This window comes from Oncorhynchus nerka, linkage group LG13 (genome assembly GCF_034236695.1).
Source record: "Oncorhynchus nerka isolate Pitt River linkage group LG13, Oner_Uvic_2.0, whole genome shotgun sequence".
Lineage (NCBI taxonomy): Eukaryota > Metazoa > Chordata > Actinopteri > Salmoniformes > Salmonidae > Oncorhynchus > Oncorhynchus nerka.
In genome coordinates, this window is record NC_088408.1 from 79,156,738 (window position 1) to 79,173,872 (window position 17,135).

At 43.0% G+C, this 17,135-nt stretch overlaps 2 protein-coding genes across 2 annotated transcripts; one reads left to right on the plus strand and one right to left on the minus strand.

The window, feature by feature from the left end:
- Positions 1 to 5: 5 nt before the first annotated feature.
- Positions 6 to 10,810, plus strand: LOC115140220 (ankyrin repeat and LEM domain-containing protein 2-like). The gene is given in 14 exon segments (XM_029678436.2): positions 6 to 229; positions 2,412 to 2,950; positions 3,481 to 3,675; positions 3,888 to 4,081; positions 4,405 to 4,593; positions 4,877 to 4,999; positions 5,101 to 5,164; positions 5,321 to 5,502; positions 6,812 to 6,918; positions 7,006 to 7,196; positions 7,398 to 7,721; positions 7,724 to 8,330; positions 8,768 to 8,899; positions 9,059 to 10,810. Coding segments are annotated over 13 exon segments (3,051 nt in total). The 5' UTR covers positions 6 to 229; positions 2,412 to 2,427; the 3' UTR covers positions 9,279 to 10,810.
- Positions 10,811 to 11,414: 604 nt separating this feature from the next.
- Positions 11,415 to 17,108, minus strand: LOC115140221 (serine/threonine-protein phosphatase PGAM5, mitochondrial-like). Its single transcript, XM_029678437.2, has 6 exons — positions 16,538 to 17,108; positions 16,129 to 16,307; positions 15,804 to 15,929; positions 14,278 to 14,366; positions 13,542 to 13,675; positions 11,415 to 13,310 (listed from the first exon to the last, which is right to left on the minus strand). The coding sequence occupies exons 1-6, from the start codon at positions 16,747 to 16,749 to the stop codon at positions 13,160 to 13,162; spliced, it is 891 nt and encodes a 296-aa protein (XP_029534297.1). The 5' UTR covers positions 16,750 to 17,108; the 3' UTR covers positions 11,415 to 13,159.
- Between the last annotated feature and the right edge of the window lie 27 nt (positions 17,109 to 17,135).

Below are 17,135 nucleotides of genomic sequence, written 5' to 3' on the forward strand. Positions count from 1 at the left end.
CCGAAACGGTCTATTCCAAAGATGTCTTCTATATTTGGAGGTACTTATCGAATTGTTTCTAGGATTTATGTTCTGCTCGGTTTTTTTCCAGACTGTCTGGCTAGCATAGTACGCAGTCACTGTTCACAGTAGTCTCAATTTCGATCAGGCATTATGTTAATCAAAACCTTGGGTCCTTTATCAACATAGTTTGAAAGCGTCGCGGTGAGGGCAGGTGGAGAGCAAGGAGGTGTGCATGCTAACGTTCATTTTGTTGTCATTTCAAATACTACAGAATAATATACATTTCCAAGTCCAAACGTTCCAGTCGTTGCATTAATAAAATATATTAATGCGTTATCCAAGTTGTTTACTAAATATAGCACAGCTAACTAATTGTTGGTTGTAGGGCTAGTTAGCTTGTTCCTTCGTCACGCACTTGTCATAACTACACGGTTAGCTAATTTAGGTAGCTAGTTGGTGTTGTTTTTTTCTTAAGTATTAAAATGATTTTATGTTGTTGGTGGGGTTATACTTTTCGCAGCATGTCCCAAAATAACTATCTACCTACGTTATATTATGGAAAGTGGGTTGCTTGCTAGCGTCTTTTAAGCTAAACTTCCGGCGTAACTAGCTAGCGAGTCAGCATACTAATTTAGCCAGCTAGCTAATGACATGAGATTACTCAATCGTGCTTGCCTAAACTCAGTTAACGCACTGCATTTACATATAGGTAAGTGTCAAATGTCACTTCATTATTGCCTTTCAAATGCATTGCTTGCATAGTGAACTGTTTCGAGCAACACCACCATTACTAGCTTGGTTTGAACTGTTCGCTAACGAAAGCCCTCCCTCGGAAGTGAGCATGCGCACAATGTCTTGTAAACAATGAGACGATTCCAGACGGTCTTGACTTGAGCATTGTGTCTGTTTCAACAGTTTATCCCAGCTGAATATTAAAATACATTTCAGATCATGAACGATAAGCAGTTAAGATGATGTCTGGTAAGTAGGTAGATACGACTTTTGTCATCAAATGTGTTGAGATAGCGTGAATCAATAGCATCACTATGAAGACATGAGATATCAGATTGTTAATGCACAAAAATAGATATTATGACTGGCACTTGGGCGTGAGCATGAGTAGGATTGCATCGACGGTGATTGGAAATATTCCCTGATTTCTCTGAATTCTAGGAAGTTTAAAAACATCGAACGCAAAAGGCTTTTAACGTGCTTTATTCCGTACAAATCTAGATTTTGATCGGAGCGTTTGTGTGCGAAGCTTTCGAATCGCCCCTTCCTTGGCTTGCATGTTTTGTGAACCTGCAAAAAACCAAGCGGCATGTAGACTTGCGTTACTTCGCTGTTTGATCAAGTAAGGCTGACTGAGTTTATTTCGGGGTTTTATCATATTCAGAGTCAGGCTGTGAATTTATGTTGTCTATGCTTTGAAACAGCCCATTAATGGCAGAGACCTACTTATGGTCGGTCTCGAGGATCATGGGGAGTAAGGTGCACTTGTCAATTAGCTCAAAAGGCTGGGTTCCAGACAAATATTGAACTTTTTCAGTTGGTGGTACCAGGCGTCACACAATAGAATACGTTTGAGTAATTTTATCAAGTAATTCACAATGCTTCATTAGGAAGTGTAATCGACTACTGAGATGATATTCAATTAATACGTTGTTACACATATGTCCAAGCAGTAATGCATGATTCCAAATATGTTGACATGCAACTTAATCCAGTGATTATGAATGTTGGGTTAATGAAAGAAGGGCTCCAGAATTTGTAGAATTATTGTTTGCCTTAATCTCTTTGTGCACTAATATGATATATATAGGCCTCATTCAATTGGTTCTAATTCACCATCTGGGGAAGTTGAAACTCAAAACACATTAGCTAGATAGCTAACTCTAAATATAACACCTACTGCTTGTAGCCATGTATTAATTTAACGGTAAATGTAATGTCCTAAAACATTTTTGCATTAAGGCGTAGTTTTCTCTCGCTCCGTATTTCAAAGCCATATCAGATATATTATACCTTCAGAAAACTGAGACCCTCCTCTCTTTAATATGAACAACGAGTTGCCTCCAAAGTAGTTTTTTGCAACAATTGCATTTTGAAATGTTATACAATCACGAGAAAGGGGAGAGAGTGTGAGAGGCTCATGCATTACAGCATCCGGTCCCAGCGAATCAGGCAGGCACAGCGGCAGGACAGACACTTCTATTACAGGAATCATGAGAATAATGCACTTTACTGTTGGAACAAATTAAGTTTTTATCCGCCCCAAAAAATAGGACGTTTTGATTGAGGTGACTAGGTACCTCAATCAAAATAGAAACATTTACTATCACTATCATTACACAGCAGTTTGTATCTGAATGTGATATCATACGATGTGTTACCCTCTGACTACACAGGTAGCCTAGCTGAAGCATGGAGGCGGTTCTGAGCAGGCTGAGAAGGCTGAGTGCAGACGAGCTGCGAGAGGAGTTCACAAGGGCCGACCTCAAGTGCGGTCCAATCACGGCCACCACCCGTGCCATCTTCGAGAGGAAGTTGGCCCGCGTCCTGGCGGGAGCCGAGGGCAGCAGCAGCACCACAGAGACGGAGAGCAGCAGTAATGCCACCACCACAGGCCCAGCCACAAGCAGTAGTGCAGCGGCGGCCAGTGCTGCAGAGCAGGCCAAACCAGTGCCGTCATGTGCTACATCAGCAGCGACTGGCACTGACTCTCCTAAGGCTGTCAGTGATGAGATGGACTTTGGTTACGGAATGGGGCTCAATCCCCCAGAGGAAGAGGAACTTGGCCTGACAGTGAAGTCAAGGGCCCCTTTTAATATCAATAGGGAAGACACTGGCTCTCAGTATACAGCAGAGACTCCTTCAAAGATGGCCCAAGTGTCACCAATGTTCTATGGAGTGTGTCCATTATGGGAGGATGTCTTGGCTAGAAATGGTAAGAAACTGTTATTTCACCTGGGCTGATGTAAACTACCCCTGCAATTTACACTTTGGGCTGTTAATCGGTCAAACGTGTATTTGTCATTATTTATTTTCCCACACAGAAATGCGAAGACAGAGAACTGTTGGCTGGCTAGCTATTGGGTTACACAAAGTGCAGTGCGCATCTTCTGTATGTTGACCATGCTGTCACACTACGCTCAAGGTCCAATTCAAACATTTGATGTTGCTTCTCCATGACATCATGCTGTTCAGGGGTTATTTTGGTTTTGAGCCGTCAGTGGTTGAGATCCATAGCACCTGTCACCTTATGGCTTTCTGTATTAGCATGGCAACAAAAAAGATTAGTAGTAAGAATTTGAGCTGCTTTGCTTGTAATGTCTGCAAAATAACTGACCATGATCTTTTCCATTTTGAATCAAGTTTACATCCTGGAATGTTTCTATTTGTAGGTAGGTATAAAGAGCTATCTATAGCCTATAGAAACATACCTTTTTGAATGTACTTTTCTTTCCTCACTTCCAGATAGGGCCCACGTGTATGGTGATAAGAAGGAGGCTCTTCAGGCTGTGAAGATGATGAAAGGAGCTCGCTTTAAAGCCTTTGCCAATCGAGACGATGCTGAGAAATTTGCCAAGGGAATCTGTGATTATTACCCCTCTCCTAGTAAATCCACCCCATGTGTCTCCCCTGTCAAACCAGGCCTGGTCTTCTGCAAGGGTGAGTGCTGGGCTGAAAAGGACAATTATCTCTCCTTACAAAAAAATACATTAGTTTGAAAAATATGCAAAGTCAGTGCTTTTCAAGGGTGTTTGGATGGCATTTCATTTCTTGGACTTGTCCAAATTTTTAAACAAGTAAATTGTTTATCACATATTCTGCTGACCTCTGTTTTAATCTGTTGTCTCCGTCTCTCTTGTCTGTGGCACTAGACAACGTCCCTGTCATGGAGGCAGACACCATCAACAGGGAGAGGGCCAACAGCTTCAAGAGCCCTCGCTGCCAGGATCTGACAGCCAAGCTGAGGAAGGCTGTGGAGAAGGGGGATGAGGTAGCCTTCAGTGAGCTGGTCTGGAGCAACCCACGCTATCTCATTGGCTCTGGAGACAACCCCACTGTTGTGCAGGTGAGTCAGGGAGGAAGTCAGCCAGCAGATGATTACAGTGAAGTATCACAAAAATAGGTAGTCAACCACATAGAAAGATATGACTCCTTCAGATATGACTCAGTAATTCTGTTGACCAAATTAGTTATAATGTTCTAACAGAACTGATCTATTACTCTGACAATTTCAGTATACATCCTATTAGTTTTCCTTTTTCCAACCAAATGAATGTTTATAACCACAGCCCAGTCTCAAGCCAGGCCTCTGTGGCTGTGACAAACAAGTTATGACCCAACACTGACCTGCACTACTTTCCTTCATCAATGTCCACTGTGTGTTCCTAGGAGGGGTGTCGGTACAACGTGATGCACGTGGCAGCAAAGGAGAATCAGCCGGGTGTCGCCCAGCTCCTGCTGGAAACTCTAGAGAATCCTGACTTCATGAGGCTCATGTACCCAGATGACCTGGAGGCTATGCTGCAGAAACGCATCCGTTACATCATAGACCTTTACCTCAATACTCCAGACAAAGCTGTGAGTCTCCTTATCTCACCCTTTCTCCATATGTACCTGCTGATAGATTTAACTGTAGGTGTAACACTGAAGAAGGTTTCTAGACGAAATATTTGTGCAGACAAGGCTTTTAGCTGATTCCCCTGTGCAGACAAAATCATTTTAAGAAATTGAAAAATTAAGCTTCTTTTTGAGTGCAGACCTGTGTTTAAAAAAAAGTTGAACTGTAACCGACTGATGTGTTTTGGATTGACTTGCCTCTGTTCATAGTGTATGTGTGTAACTCTGGTTCTGTCTGTCGCAGGGCTTTGAGACACCACTTCACTTTGCCTGTAAGTTTGGTTGTCCAGAAGTGGTGAATGTCCTGTGTTCACATCCTGATACGGATAAAAACTGCAAGAACAAGTACGACCGGAAGCCATCTGATGTGAGTTGCTCCAGATATATACTTTTTTTCAAGCTAGCTAATGACTACTCATTGAGCCACATAACTTTTGGATTTCTTGAAATTCTTCTGTTTCCTGACAGGTTATTTGTGAAAGAAAAAACAAAACCCAGGAGGTGAAACAGAAGATATGTGACTATTTGGAAGGTAAGTACACTTCCTCCCAATCACAGGACTTGTGTTTTTCTTCTTTTCCCTGTTTACCCCAAGGCACCTTCTCTTCTGTCAACCTGTTTACCCCAAGGCACCTTCTCTTCTGTCAACCTGTTTACCCCAAGGCACCTTCTCTTCTGTCAACCACAGATCGCTGCTATATACCCTTACTGAGGGCCACAGACAACTCTTCCCAGCCTGTCATTGGTGCTCCCTGGTCACCTGAGCCATCAGAAACTCTTACTCATTCGCTTGCTCCCAGGCTCATACGAAGTCCCATGGATCCAGTGATGTCAGTTAGGGCATTCGTTGGCCCACTCAGCCCATCTAAGGTCATTGTCATATCATGTCCTCTTTCAACTCACACACTTTTTTGTCTTCTTATCACCCATTTTTACACTTTAGTTCTATATTTTTTGTGGCTCATTATATTTTCATATGGGAAGCTGTTGTTGAAACACAGCATGTACAGTGCATTTGGAAAGTATTCAGACCACTTCACTTTTTCCACATTTTGTTACGTTGCAGCCTTACTCTAAAATTGATAAAATAATTGTTTTCCCTCATCAATCTACACAAAATACCCCATAATGACAAAGCTAAAACAGGTATTTATAAACTTTTGCAAATGTATTTAAAAAAAACTGATACCTTATGCATTCGGTAAGTATTCAGTCCCCTTCATTTCTTCCACATTATTCTAAAATGGATGAAATCAAAGATTTCCTCATCAATCTACACACAATAACCCCAAAAGACAAAGCGAAAACCAATTTTTTGACATTTTTGCAAATGTATTAAAAATAAAAAACAGAAATAGCTTAATTACATAGGTATTCAGACCCTTTGCTATGAGACTTGAAATTGAGCTCAGATGCATCCTGTTTCCATTGATCATCCTTGAGATGTTTTTTCAACTTGATTGGAGTCCAAAGTGCATGCCAGAGCAAAAACCAAGCCATGAGGTAGAAGAAATTGTCCATAGAGCTCAGAGACAGGATTGTGTCAAGGCACTGATCTGGAGAAGGGTACCAAAACATTTCTGCAGCATTGAAGTTCCCCAAGAACACCATGGCCTTCATCATTTTTAAATGGAAGAAGTTTGGAACCACCAAGACTCTTCCTAGAGCTGGCCGCCTGGCCAAATTGAGCAATCGGGAGAAGGGCCTTGGTCAGGCAGGTGACCAAGAACCTGATGGTTACTCTGACAGAGCTCCAGAGTTCCTCTGTGGAGATGGGAGAACCTTCCAGAAGGACAACCATCTCTGCAGCACTCCACCAATCAGGCCTTTATGGTAGAGTGGCCAGACGGAAGCCACTCCTCAGTAAAAGGCACATGACCGTCCACTTGGACTTTGCCAAATGGCACCTAAAGGACTCAGACCATGATTAACAAGATTCTTTGGTCTGATGAAGCTAAGATTGAACTCTTTGGCCTGAATGCCAAGCGTAAAGTCTAGTGGGAACCTGGCAGCATCCCTACGGTGAAACTAAAAATCAGTTTTTGCTTTGTCATTATGGGGTATTGCGTGTAGATGTTTTAGAATAAGGCTGTAATCTAACAAAATGTAGAAAAAGTAAAAGGGTCTGAATACTTTCTGTGTGCACTATATGTAAGATTAATTGGTGTCCCCCTTGCAGGCAGGTGAGTTCCGCCGGGTATGGAAGACACCCCCAAGAGACAGGGCGGGGCACTTCCAGCACATCCTGAAGTCTGACCCTGACCGTGGAGCAGAGAAAGTGGGCAGGTACGTCTAGAAAGCCTGAAGTTTAACAACTTCGTTCATTTTTTTCCAGCTTCTCCAACCACAGTGTTATGTTCTCCTCCCTCACAGAGACCTTGCCAGAGAGCTGGGCCACCCCTGGGCTGAGTACTGGGATTTCCTGGAGAGTTTTACAGACCTGTCTTCTGCAGACGGCCTCCGTAAGCTGGAGGAGTACCTCAACAAGAAAGACTTCAGTCAGCGTGCACACGAAGAGGCAGGGGAGAACGAAACCAGCAACCGCTTCAGAACCCCGTCCCCAGGTAATGTTATCCCCACCAGTTGCTATTGATAAACTGTATAGTACTGGTATTGAATTCAGATGATCAAGTTTGAGAAATGAGAGCGATGATACAGCCATCAAGGTTTTGATTTGATGCTCCCATACAACTTTAGATTGACCAGTAAATGCATTTAATGTGTGCTTCAAATGAACAGTTTCCCCTCCTCTCTGCCATTTACAGGTAAGCCCAAGAAGTTCTGCAACTCCATCTCAGTGGGGGCCTTCCTGGACGAGGGTGATGACATCAGCCTGGAGGAGATGAAGAACCGTCAGAATACGGCACTCACCAGCATTACCTCCTCGGCGTGTTCTAAGGACAGTCTGGTGGGTGCTGTGGGCGGCCTGGGCCTCCGTGAGTTCCACATCCTGCCCGATGACCTCATCGAGACAGCTGCCGAGCGAGACCTCCTGTGCTCCTCCGTGTCAGAAAGCCTCCTCTCGCCCATCTGTGACAACGGCCTGGGCCTGTGCCCTTCCACGGGGGCAGAGAGGACTCACAACGGGGATATGATGTCCCCCGCGCCTCCTCATCCCCCTGCTGCGTGCTGTCACCCATCTCCAACTTGATGGTGGAGTTTGAAAGGATGTCCCTGCAGGATGGGGTGGACAACCCCACCAGAGACAGGGAGAGGAGGAGGAGCGGGGGACACAGGCACGGTGGGCACAGGGAAGGACTCTCTCGGGACGATCTGGCATCCGGGGTGGGCCGTCTCATGCTGGGGGGTGACACCAATGAAGACTCATTGTTTGAGAGGGGCTGTAGCTCAGAGGCCGGGGACAGGGAGGGGGGGGTGTGGAGGGGGACCTGTGTGAGTGGGGAGGTGCAGGGAGAGGTGGTGGTATGGATGGAAGACAGGGCCAGTGGTGGAAGCGGCAGCTCGGAGGAGTACTTTGTGGCTGAGGAGAGCTTGGAGGCTCTGGGCCCAAGGACTAGGGTGCTGGGGCCAGGGACCGTGTCAGGGCGCACACTCTGCTCCAGATCTAAGTCGTGGGATCACGGGGGGAGGGATCTGAGCAGCTCAGGATCATCCATCTCCTGTAAGTCCCTGGACAACTCCCGTGAGTTACTAGCACGGACCCCACCTCGCATCAGAAGAAGACTTTTCATTGAAGGGTGAGTGATGAGGTTTAGGGTGATTGTTCTGAGGTTTTTAATTACGCAACAAGGCCCAAGGGGGTGTGATATATGGACAATATACCACGGCTAAGGGCTGTTCTTAAGCACGACGCAACGCGGAGTGCTAGGACACGGCCCTTAGCCATGGTATACTGGCCATATATCACAAACCCCCAAGGTGCCTTATTGCTATTATAAAATAGTCACCAAAGTAAGTAAAGCAGTAAAAATAAATGTTTTGTCGAAACCACCAAGTTTATAATTAAGGATAATGTACTAGAGCTGACTGCAGAGGCGAGCTGTTATGTTTTCTGTGGGGAAAATGAAGCTGCACGGTGGGATAACTTCCTGCTTACAGACGTCAGCAAGCAACAGCAGAATTAAAATCTGCCAAACCCTTCAACCTACCTCTCTTGTTTTGTCTGTTGTTTCAGGGATTCACCAACCAAGTTGGACAGACAGGTCCTGTCGGCAGTAGAAGCCACAGATATCGACCCCTCGAAGTTCCCCAGCATTCAGAAATGGAAAAGCACAATGCAGACGTACACCTCATCAGACATGCAAAGGTATGCATGTCTCCATGCATATGAACAGTTGTCACTGCCTGCAAGTTGCCTTGTAAATATGGAAACACATTGACAAGTGCTTAAATGTCAGTTGCTATCGTATGGAAACAACCAAATAAATGCAGACTGGTGGTGGTATTGTTTCTGTTTGTCTTTCAGCTGGCCCAGCTCTGCAGTGGTAAAAAGCAGACCCAGGGTATATCAGGCCTCTCCCCTCACACACGGCTCTCCTGTCAGCAGCCTGGTGTCCCCTGCTGGTGGCCGCTTCAGTCCCGCCCGACACACAGGCTTTCCAGACTTCACCAGCCCCAACCGCTACAGCCCTGCACATGCCAGCTACATCCAGCGCATCCGCCTCAGGCACTTCAACGACCCTTAGCCAACTCCAAGCCCTGACCGAGACTAACCCCCCCTGGCCAGAAACAATAGGCTACAGCCCTGCCACCACGGTGGTTAAATATGCCAGAGCTCAAAACCATGTACCTAACAAAATATGCACAAGTGTCTTGAAGATTTGTATTAATGATGTATGGTACTACTTCTATATATTGCATACATACAAGATTCTCAGTATGTCGGGTCGTGATGTACACTCAGACTTAAAAAAAGAAAAAAAGAACCAGGTTTCCTTCAGTCTGTACTTTGTACTGTATGAGTGTTGAATTGACAATTAATATTATTCATAGTAAGTGTGAAACACCTGTCATAGCTCAGTCAACTTTTTTAATAACCAGTAATACAGCTGCACTCCCCAAAACATTGAGTAGATGTTTGTTAAACTTCAGAATAGAATCGTCCGTAAGATTCACTTAACTGAAAATAGCTGTTTTTAAGAAGTAAAAAGAAATGTCAATATTGTAAAGTAATTTTTTTTAAATGTCAGTCAGTAGCACAAAACCAACTTTTTATGTGTGTACTAAACCAACTGCCAGTTATTTTGTTTCTTCTAAGTTCAGGAATTGCCTTAATTTTCTGAAACGATGGACCAGTCAGTCTCCATGCAGAATTAGCCACATCCTGTCCAGTTTGGTTAAAGTTGATGCATCCTGACAACAGCATAGCAACCACCATCGGACTGCAGCTCACCCAACAAATGGCTCCAAAGCAAACATGGGGAATATGGTAATACACTGAAGTTTTCCATGTTTTTATTTTGTTATTTAATTAATAAATAGAGATGTGTTAATTTTCCAGGTACCAATGTTTTTGTGCGTCATGTAATTTCTGTGTTGTCTTCACACTTAACTTCTCTTTTAACGACTGTCGGCCTCACACAATAGCTGAAAGGTAAACTTCTTGAACTGTTCTTGGTTTTTCTAAAGGTGTCTGAGAGTAATGGCAAGCTGTACATAAGAGGTTACTGCAGAGTGCAACAAAGACATGTTTACTCATTTGTAATCAATGGCTTACTAAATGTGAATGTGCAAGAACCTGTAGCTAAACTTTATGAAGATAGTTATCACCGTTAAAATAAGGTCCATTTACAAACTGCTGTAAAAAGAATGGTCTGCCAGCCAGCAAAGCTGAATATAGAAATCAACAGCTTTAAATCCAAATTGAATAAGAATCACCCTTACTATATAGATTGTCACTCTTAGTATGAGAGATGTGAGTAATATTGAATGTGAATAGAAAATCTTGATTAAAGGCACCAACTTTTTCATGGAGAGGATTGTATTGTCGTTCTCGTGTTCACAGGTGACACAGATTTCGTTCTGGTCTCCAAATGTTTTATGAATGTGGAGTCCTGCAAATTGCACCTAAATACTTAAACATATTTATTGTGCTTTGGCATTCTGTGCTTCTTTAAAAAAGGATTAAAAAAATTCATTGTGAATTTTCTCCTTTTCTGTATGTCCAGATCCTCATTTGCTTTTGATTAATCAATAAAACAGTTTCCTCATCTTTGAATTGTTGTCCTTTTGAGCACTTTCTAATATTGCCCTAAATGGCAGTGTCACCCTTATTCTCTACTACTGTATATGAGTACCTTTAGTGTGACAGTGGCACACTAACAATATGACACTTCATAAACCATTCAAATTACTAACAAATATTAATTTGATCCCTTCAAGCTTTGTAGTGCCAACACTAAGATGCATCAGATTTGCTGTTAGACAATATCATTGCTTTTGTCCCAGCTTGAGTTAACGCTAACCCTATTTTATAACTAAGAGTACTTATTTAGTGTACTGCTGAGGAACACAAAACATTTACATGACCATGTGTCCTTTATTACATGTTTCTACTGAACACAACTGTATCTAAACCTAAGAGGAAGCTTTGATCCAAATACAAAAGGACAGCATGAGAAGCATTTACAGAACTACAGTAAATATGCCATACTTTGGACAAATGATTTTGGTTTAAAAATCCTATCACTTTGTCTTTGAAACTCGCATACTGTTTACATTCATAGTAAGTGTTGAGTGGGCCCTGGCAGTCATCATCACATCAGCTTTCTGAGTTAAGGGCATTGTTACAGCAACAGTTAATTGAGAAACCTGAATCAATACAAAATCCCCTTCAGTTTAATACACAATCAAGACAGAAAGGGCACCACATACTCTGTATACTCCCCTTTCACTCTGTAGGGGAGAGTGGTGTATGTTTAGCAACTTTTACATTCAGCATCACTATGTCAAGGGAAATATAGTATTCTTTCTAACAATGATATCTACATATATTTCATGATGTTGTGTATTCCTGGAAATAAACATAACATTTTTGAAAACACAGCTTGTCCAGAAAAAGTGGACTCTTGGCACAACCTAACCCAGGTATGGGGTAAGTTGAGCATAGGGACAGGGTAAATTGAGCCGCCTTGGGGTAAGTGGGTGGTGGTGCTGGTAGGTCAAAGTTGAATTAATGGAAGGAGGGTTGTGGTATATTGAATGTCTTAAATGTATGCCTACTTTCAGATAAAGATCTTGCTGTTCAATATCACTTACCCTTCCATCTCTTGACCAGTTATCTGGGACAGGGATGTTTCAATCTGCCAATTCATTGGCAAGTTCTCTGTATTTGAGGCTACTAAGCCCATGAAACTGGTCCGCGAGATTCTTGATTTGTTTATCATGCTCAGACTCCAAGTGATCAGATGAGACCTTGTGTTCCTCTGCTACTCTGCCACAGACTCGCTTTCACACAGGTACATGTTTGTTACTGTACCTCTTCAGTGTATATTTTCATTCCTTGCTGCTGCTCCTTCTCTCACTTCCTTGACTGCTCTGTTAAGAACCTCAAGGGGTGGCTTGATCCCTTCTTGTTTTACAATTCAATACACAGGCATGATAATGTCTGCTCTGTATCAATACAAATTCACTATCTTGAGTTCATATGCATGAAACATTGCAAAAATACTATGCATATTATGTATAAAACGGACAAAATGCAATCATAATTTGTCATGGTGGTATTGGCTCAAGTTACCTCAAGGCAAACATTTTGACTATATTAGCCCAAACAGTTACAAGGATGCACTTTCATGCTAAGTTTAGGACCTCATATTGTAGCTTGTAAAGACCCCAACTGCTGTACAAAACAATCTTAAAATTATCTACATATAGGTTTAGATACAAGCATCAGATGGCCTAGCAGTTAGAGCGTTGGGCCAGTGACTGAAATCAAATACCAGAGTCGACAACGTAAAAAAAAAATCTCTTGATGTTCCCTTGAGCAAGGCACTTAACCCTAATTGCTCCACGGTCCTCGTTGATCATGGCAGACCCTGGCTGTGACCCCACTCTTTGAGTGTGTCTCAGGGGGAGGTGTAATGTACAAAAAAAAGACACATTTCCAAATCACGTGTATTAATATACATTTGTAGATGTATGAAATAGGACAAATATAAACACCTGCTAAATTATCATGGAACTTATAACACAAATTCATTTAACTTTGTGAAAATCAGTTTTTGGGCCCTAACTGGCTTACCATATGGTTTCTTCCTTCCCAGACTCCATGAAATGATTGCCTCTTCCTAAATATTTGGTCACATTATTAGTTTTGTGCATGGTTTCCTAGAAACAAGAGGTGGCTCAACTAACCCCACTTTCCCCTAGTTGGCAAACGATGGCAGGGGAGTTGATCACAACAAAACACCACAGAATATCTCATTGCACATTGAAGTTACAAAATTAACACCAAAAATAACTTTCAAGACACTTAAACAGAAATCAAGAGCCATTCAGTTCACCCTGCGACCGACATCTGAACCTCTCAGAAAGAGAACGAGTGAATACTGTAGGTGGAACGTGGTCAGGTCCGTGTGAGTTTGTCCGGGGGCATGAACCCGGAGTCTCCCAGTGTCCTCAGTGCCACCCTGCCGCTGGGGCGCACGGTGAGCCAGGTGATGCTGCCGTTGTTCAGCCCAATCCTCAGCCAGCCCTCTGGAGGAAACTGCAGGGCCCTGAGACATACAGACAGAAAGAGATTGAGACCGTTAGAGCAACCGATACACCCTGATCTAACAAATATACACATCTGTCATGGGATGTTGGCAAGCACATCATTATTGTCACGAAATGCAAAAGATATAATACAGTATATTGGAATTGCTACACAAAGTCATGATGATTAGCATCATCTTGTTGAATGGGGCTTTGGTCCAGCTTCAGCCTGCCTCGGGAGAGCAACACACCTGCACACAAAATAGCGGATGACATTGGCATGACAGACGATGATCTCGTAGCTGTCCTCCTCCTGCTTGGGGTCAGCGCGGTGTATGTAGCGGCGGAAGGCAGCCTCGATCCGGGCCCCGTCCTCGTGGTACTGCTGTAGAGCGGTAGAAAGGTCCACAGTGGTTGTGTAAGACGAGAGTTGACCTCTGAGCTGACCTCTGATTGCATTGCATTGAATGATACATACAAGCAGACAGCTGTAACTATACTGAACAAAAATATGAACGCAACATGTAAAGTGTTGGTCCCATTTTTCATGAGCTGATATAAAAGATCCCAGAAATGTTCCATACGGACAGAAAAGGTCTCTCTCAAACTTTGTGCACACATTTGTTTACATCCCTGTTAGTGAGCATTTCTCCTTTGCCAAAATAATCCATCCACGTGACAGGTTTGGGATATCAAGAAGCGGATTAAAACAGCATGATCATTACACAGTGGGTGGGCCTATGCCCTCCTAGGGCCACCCATGTCTGCATCCCTGCCCAGTCATGTGAAAACCATAGATTAGGGCCTAATTTATTTATTTCAATTGACTGATTTCCTTCTATAAACTGTAACACAGTAAAATCTTAGAAATTGTTGCATGTTGAGTTTATATGTTTGTTCAGTATAGATAACAAGTGAAAGGGACACTGAACAGGAGGTAATATGACAGACACCCAGGCCGTTGACAACCCAGAATGGCCATCTCACCACAGCGTCAGGCTTCCAGTGGGTGACAGGAGGCACAGGTTGAATGGGTGCTCCTTCTCTTAGCAAATCACAGCTCACCAGCTCCACCCCTAAACCAATAACATAACGGAAGATTAAAGTTAGTTAGCGGTGAGTAGTGAAATACTCATCATGATTCATGACATTTTTACATCTGAAATATCTGAGATCAAAGCTTCTGAGGCTGTTATCAGATAAAGCCTTGGTATCAGGTGATGTGAATATCTGCAAGATGTATAGGAGCAGGTGACCAGCCCTTCTCCTGAACTACTGGCTTTTGCTCCTACTCTACACAAAACACCTGATTCAACCATATGGTCTATGGATTCAGTTGAATCAGAATATTGTATATACTCTGGAATACACCTCAGCTCTAAAGTGAATATTGTATATACTCTGGAATACACCTCAGCTCTAAAGTGAATATTGTATATACTCTGGAATACACCTCAGCTCTAAAGTGAATATTGTATATACTCTGGAATACACCTCAGCTCTAAAGTGAATATTGTATATACTCTGGAATACACCTCAGCTCTAAAGTGAATATTGTATATACTCCAGCATACACCTCAGCTGTAAAGTGAATATTGTATATACTCCAGCATACACCTCAGCTGTAAAGTGAATATTGTATATACTCCAGCATACACCTCAGCTGTAAAGTGAATATTGTATATACTCCAGCATACGCCTCAGCTGTAAAGTGAATATTGTATATACTCCAGCATACACCTCAGCTGTAAAGTGAATATTGTATATACTCCAGCATACACCTCAGCTGTAAAGTGAATATTGTATATACTCCAGCATACACCTCAGCTGTAAAGTGAATATTGTATATACTCCAGCATACACCTCAGCTGTAAAGTGAATATTGTATATACTCTGGAATACACCTCAGCTCTAAAGTGAATATTGTATATACTCTGGAATACACCTCAACTCTAAAGTGAATATTGTATATACTCTTGAATACACCTCAGCTCTAAAGTGAATATTGTATATACTCTGGAATACACCTCAGCTCTAAAGTGAATATTGTATATACTCTGGAATACACCTCAGCTCTAAAGTGAATATTGTATATACTCCAGCATACACCTCAGCTGTAAAGTGAATATTGTATATACTCCAGCATACACCTCAGCTGTAAAGTGAATATTGTATATACTCCAGCATACACCTCAGCTGTAAAGTGAATATTGTATATACTCCAGCATACACCTCAGCTGTAAAGTGAATATTGTATATACTCCAGCATACACCTCAGCTGTAAAGTGAATATTGTATATACTCCAGCATACACCTCAGCTGTAAAGTGAATATTGTATATACTCCAGCATACACCTCAGCTGTAAAGTGAATATTGTATATACTCCAGCATACACCTCAGCTGTAAAGTTAATATTGTATATACTCCAGCATACACCTCAGCTGTAAAGTTAATATTGTATATACTCCGGCATACGCCTCAGCTGTAAAGTTTGCCGGTCTATGGTTCTGACCTGGGAGGTATTTGCTGATGATGTTGGCAGTCTCGGTGGCCCTGGCCATAGTGGAGTGGACCATGATGTCATACTTTAACCCAAGGGCAGCCAACCGTTGGCCAGTAAACTCAGCCTGCTCCCGACCTGCAGAACACAAACACATAGTCCCCAAAATTAGCAGACTGCAATTGTGAAACACTTTCACCACCTCTGTTGAGTGCTGCTGAATATACTCTTCTTATTCACAAAAATTAAACTGTTGAGCTGGAGAGTAGAGTTGAGAAATAGGTCTATGTTTCATGCCTTTAGCAACATGAGTACACAGCAGCACTGGGTACACAACCTAAAGGGGTGAGGATTCTCTCATGGTCTCCATTGCCACTCAAGTTGTACTGGGAGTGTCTGATGAGGAGGATGTTGCGTGTGGCTTTGGGTTTCCCATTGTCCTGCTCTGAGCTCGGGTCTTCACTGACGACCTCCTTCTTCTTCTTCCCATTTGTCAACAGTGCGGACGGGTCCCGCCTAGTACAGTACAGAGGGAACAAATCAGTTGTGTGTTGCGGTTTACTTCTCTTGATGACATGCCAAGAGCCCAGACCTGTCAGGCTGTCAACATGTTGTCGCTGGCTGTTAATATCAATCAATCACACTGACTCAGTCAGACTAAACTACTTGACCCACGTGAACAGATCTGGCCGCCCTCTATGTTTTATAGTAGTTTGCATCAGACTTAGCTAATAAAGGAGGCATACTTATCCCAGTTGAAGTCCCAGGCATTTCCAGTAGATTCAACAGTGCGGTTCCCCGCTGGCTGTGCAGCTTGCAAAACATTGAACAGGCTCCACCGAGCGGCTCGCGTGTGGCCGAAACAGCCCTGGTATTCAGCTGCAGCAGCCGCAACAACCAGCACCGCTGATCCGCCAGCGAACCCACACACTATTTTAATTGTCCTCCGATATGACATGTTGTGAAAAACTATCGGTTCTGTGCAGTGCGTTTTCTAGTTAGCGAGCTAACTTGCTAATGCCGCCCAACGTCTGTAGAAGAGATCCCTTTCAAGAACTGAGCAGCCAGCAGTCTCGAGGAGCGGCTAATCCTGACCTAGCTAGACAGCCTCTGGTCTGGTCTGTGGATTTACACCCTTTCTATGTGCAGGAATAGAGTGAATACCCTCCAACGACTCTTTAATCGCTAGCTAAAAATAAGTCCAGTCAAAGATTATGCAGCTACTTGGAATCACTTAACAAGCTAGCAGCTAATTAAAAAGGAAAACATACAGTGCTTGGAACTATGGTGTCTCGCTAGAGCCAAAGAACCAGCTAAACGCAGATATTACGATACGCGAAAGCT

Excerpts from the sequence above, each read along its gene's own strand:
- LOC115140221 (XM_029678437.2), bottom strand. The coding sequence starts at position 16,749 with ATGTCATATCGGAGGACAATTAAAATAGTGTGTGGGTTCGCTGGCGGA. Across the intron at positions 15,930-16,128 it reads GAGAATCCTCACCCCTTTAG|GTCGGGAGCAGGCTGAGTTT; the intron begins GTTGTGTACCCA and ends TGTGTTCTGCAG. Across the intron at positions 13,676-14,277 it reads ACTGGAAGCCTGACGCTGTG|CAGTACCACGAGGACGGGGC; the intron begins GTGAGATGGCCA and ends ACCGCTCTACAG.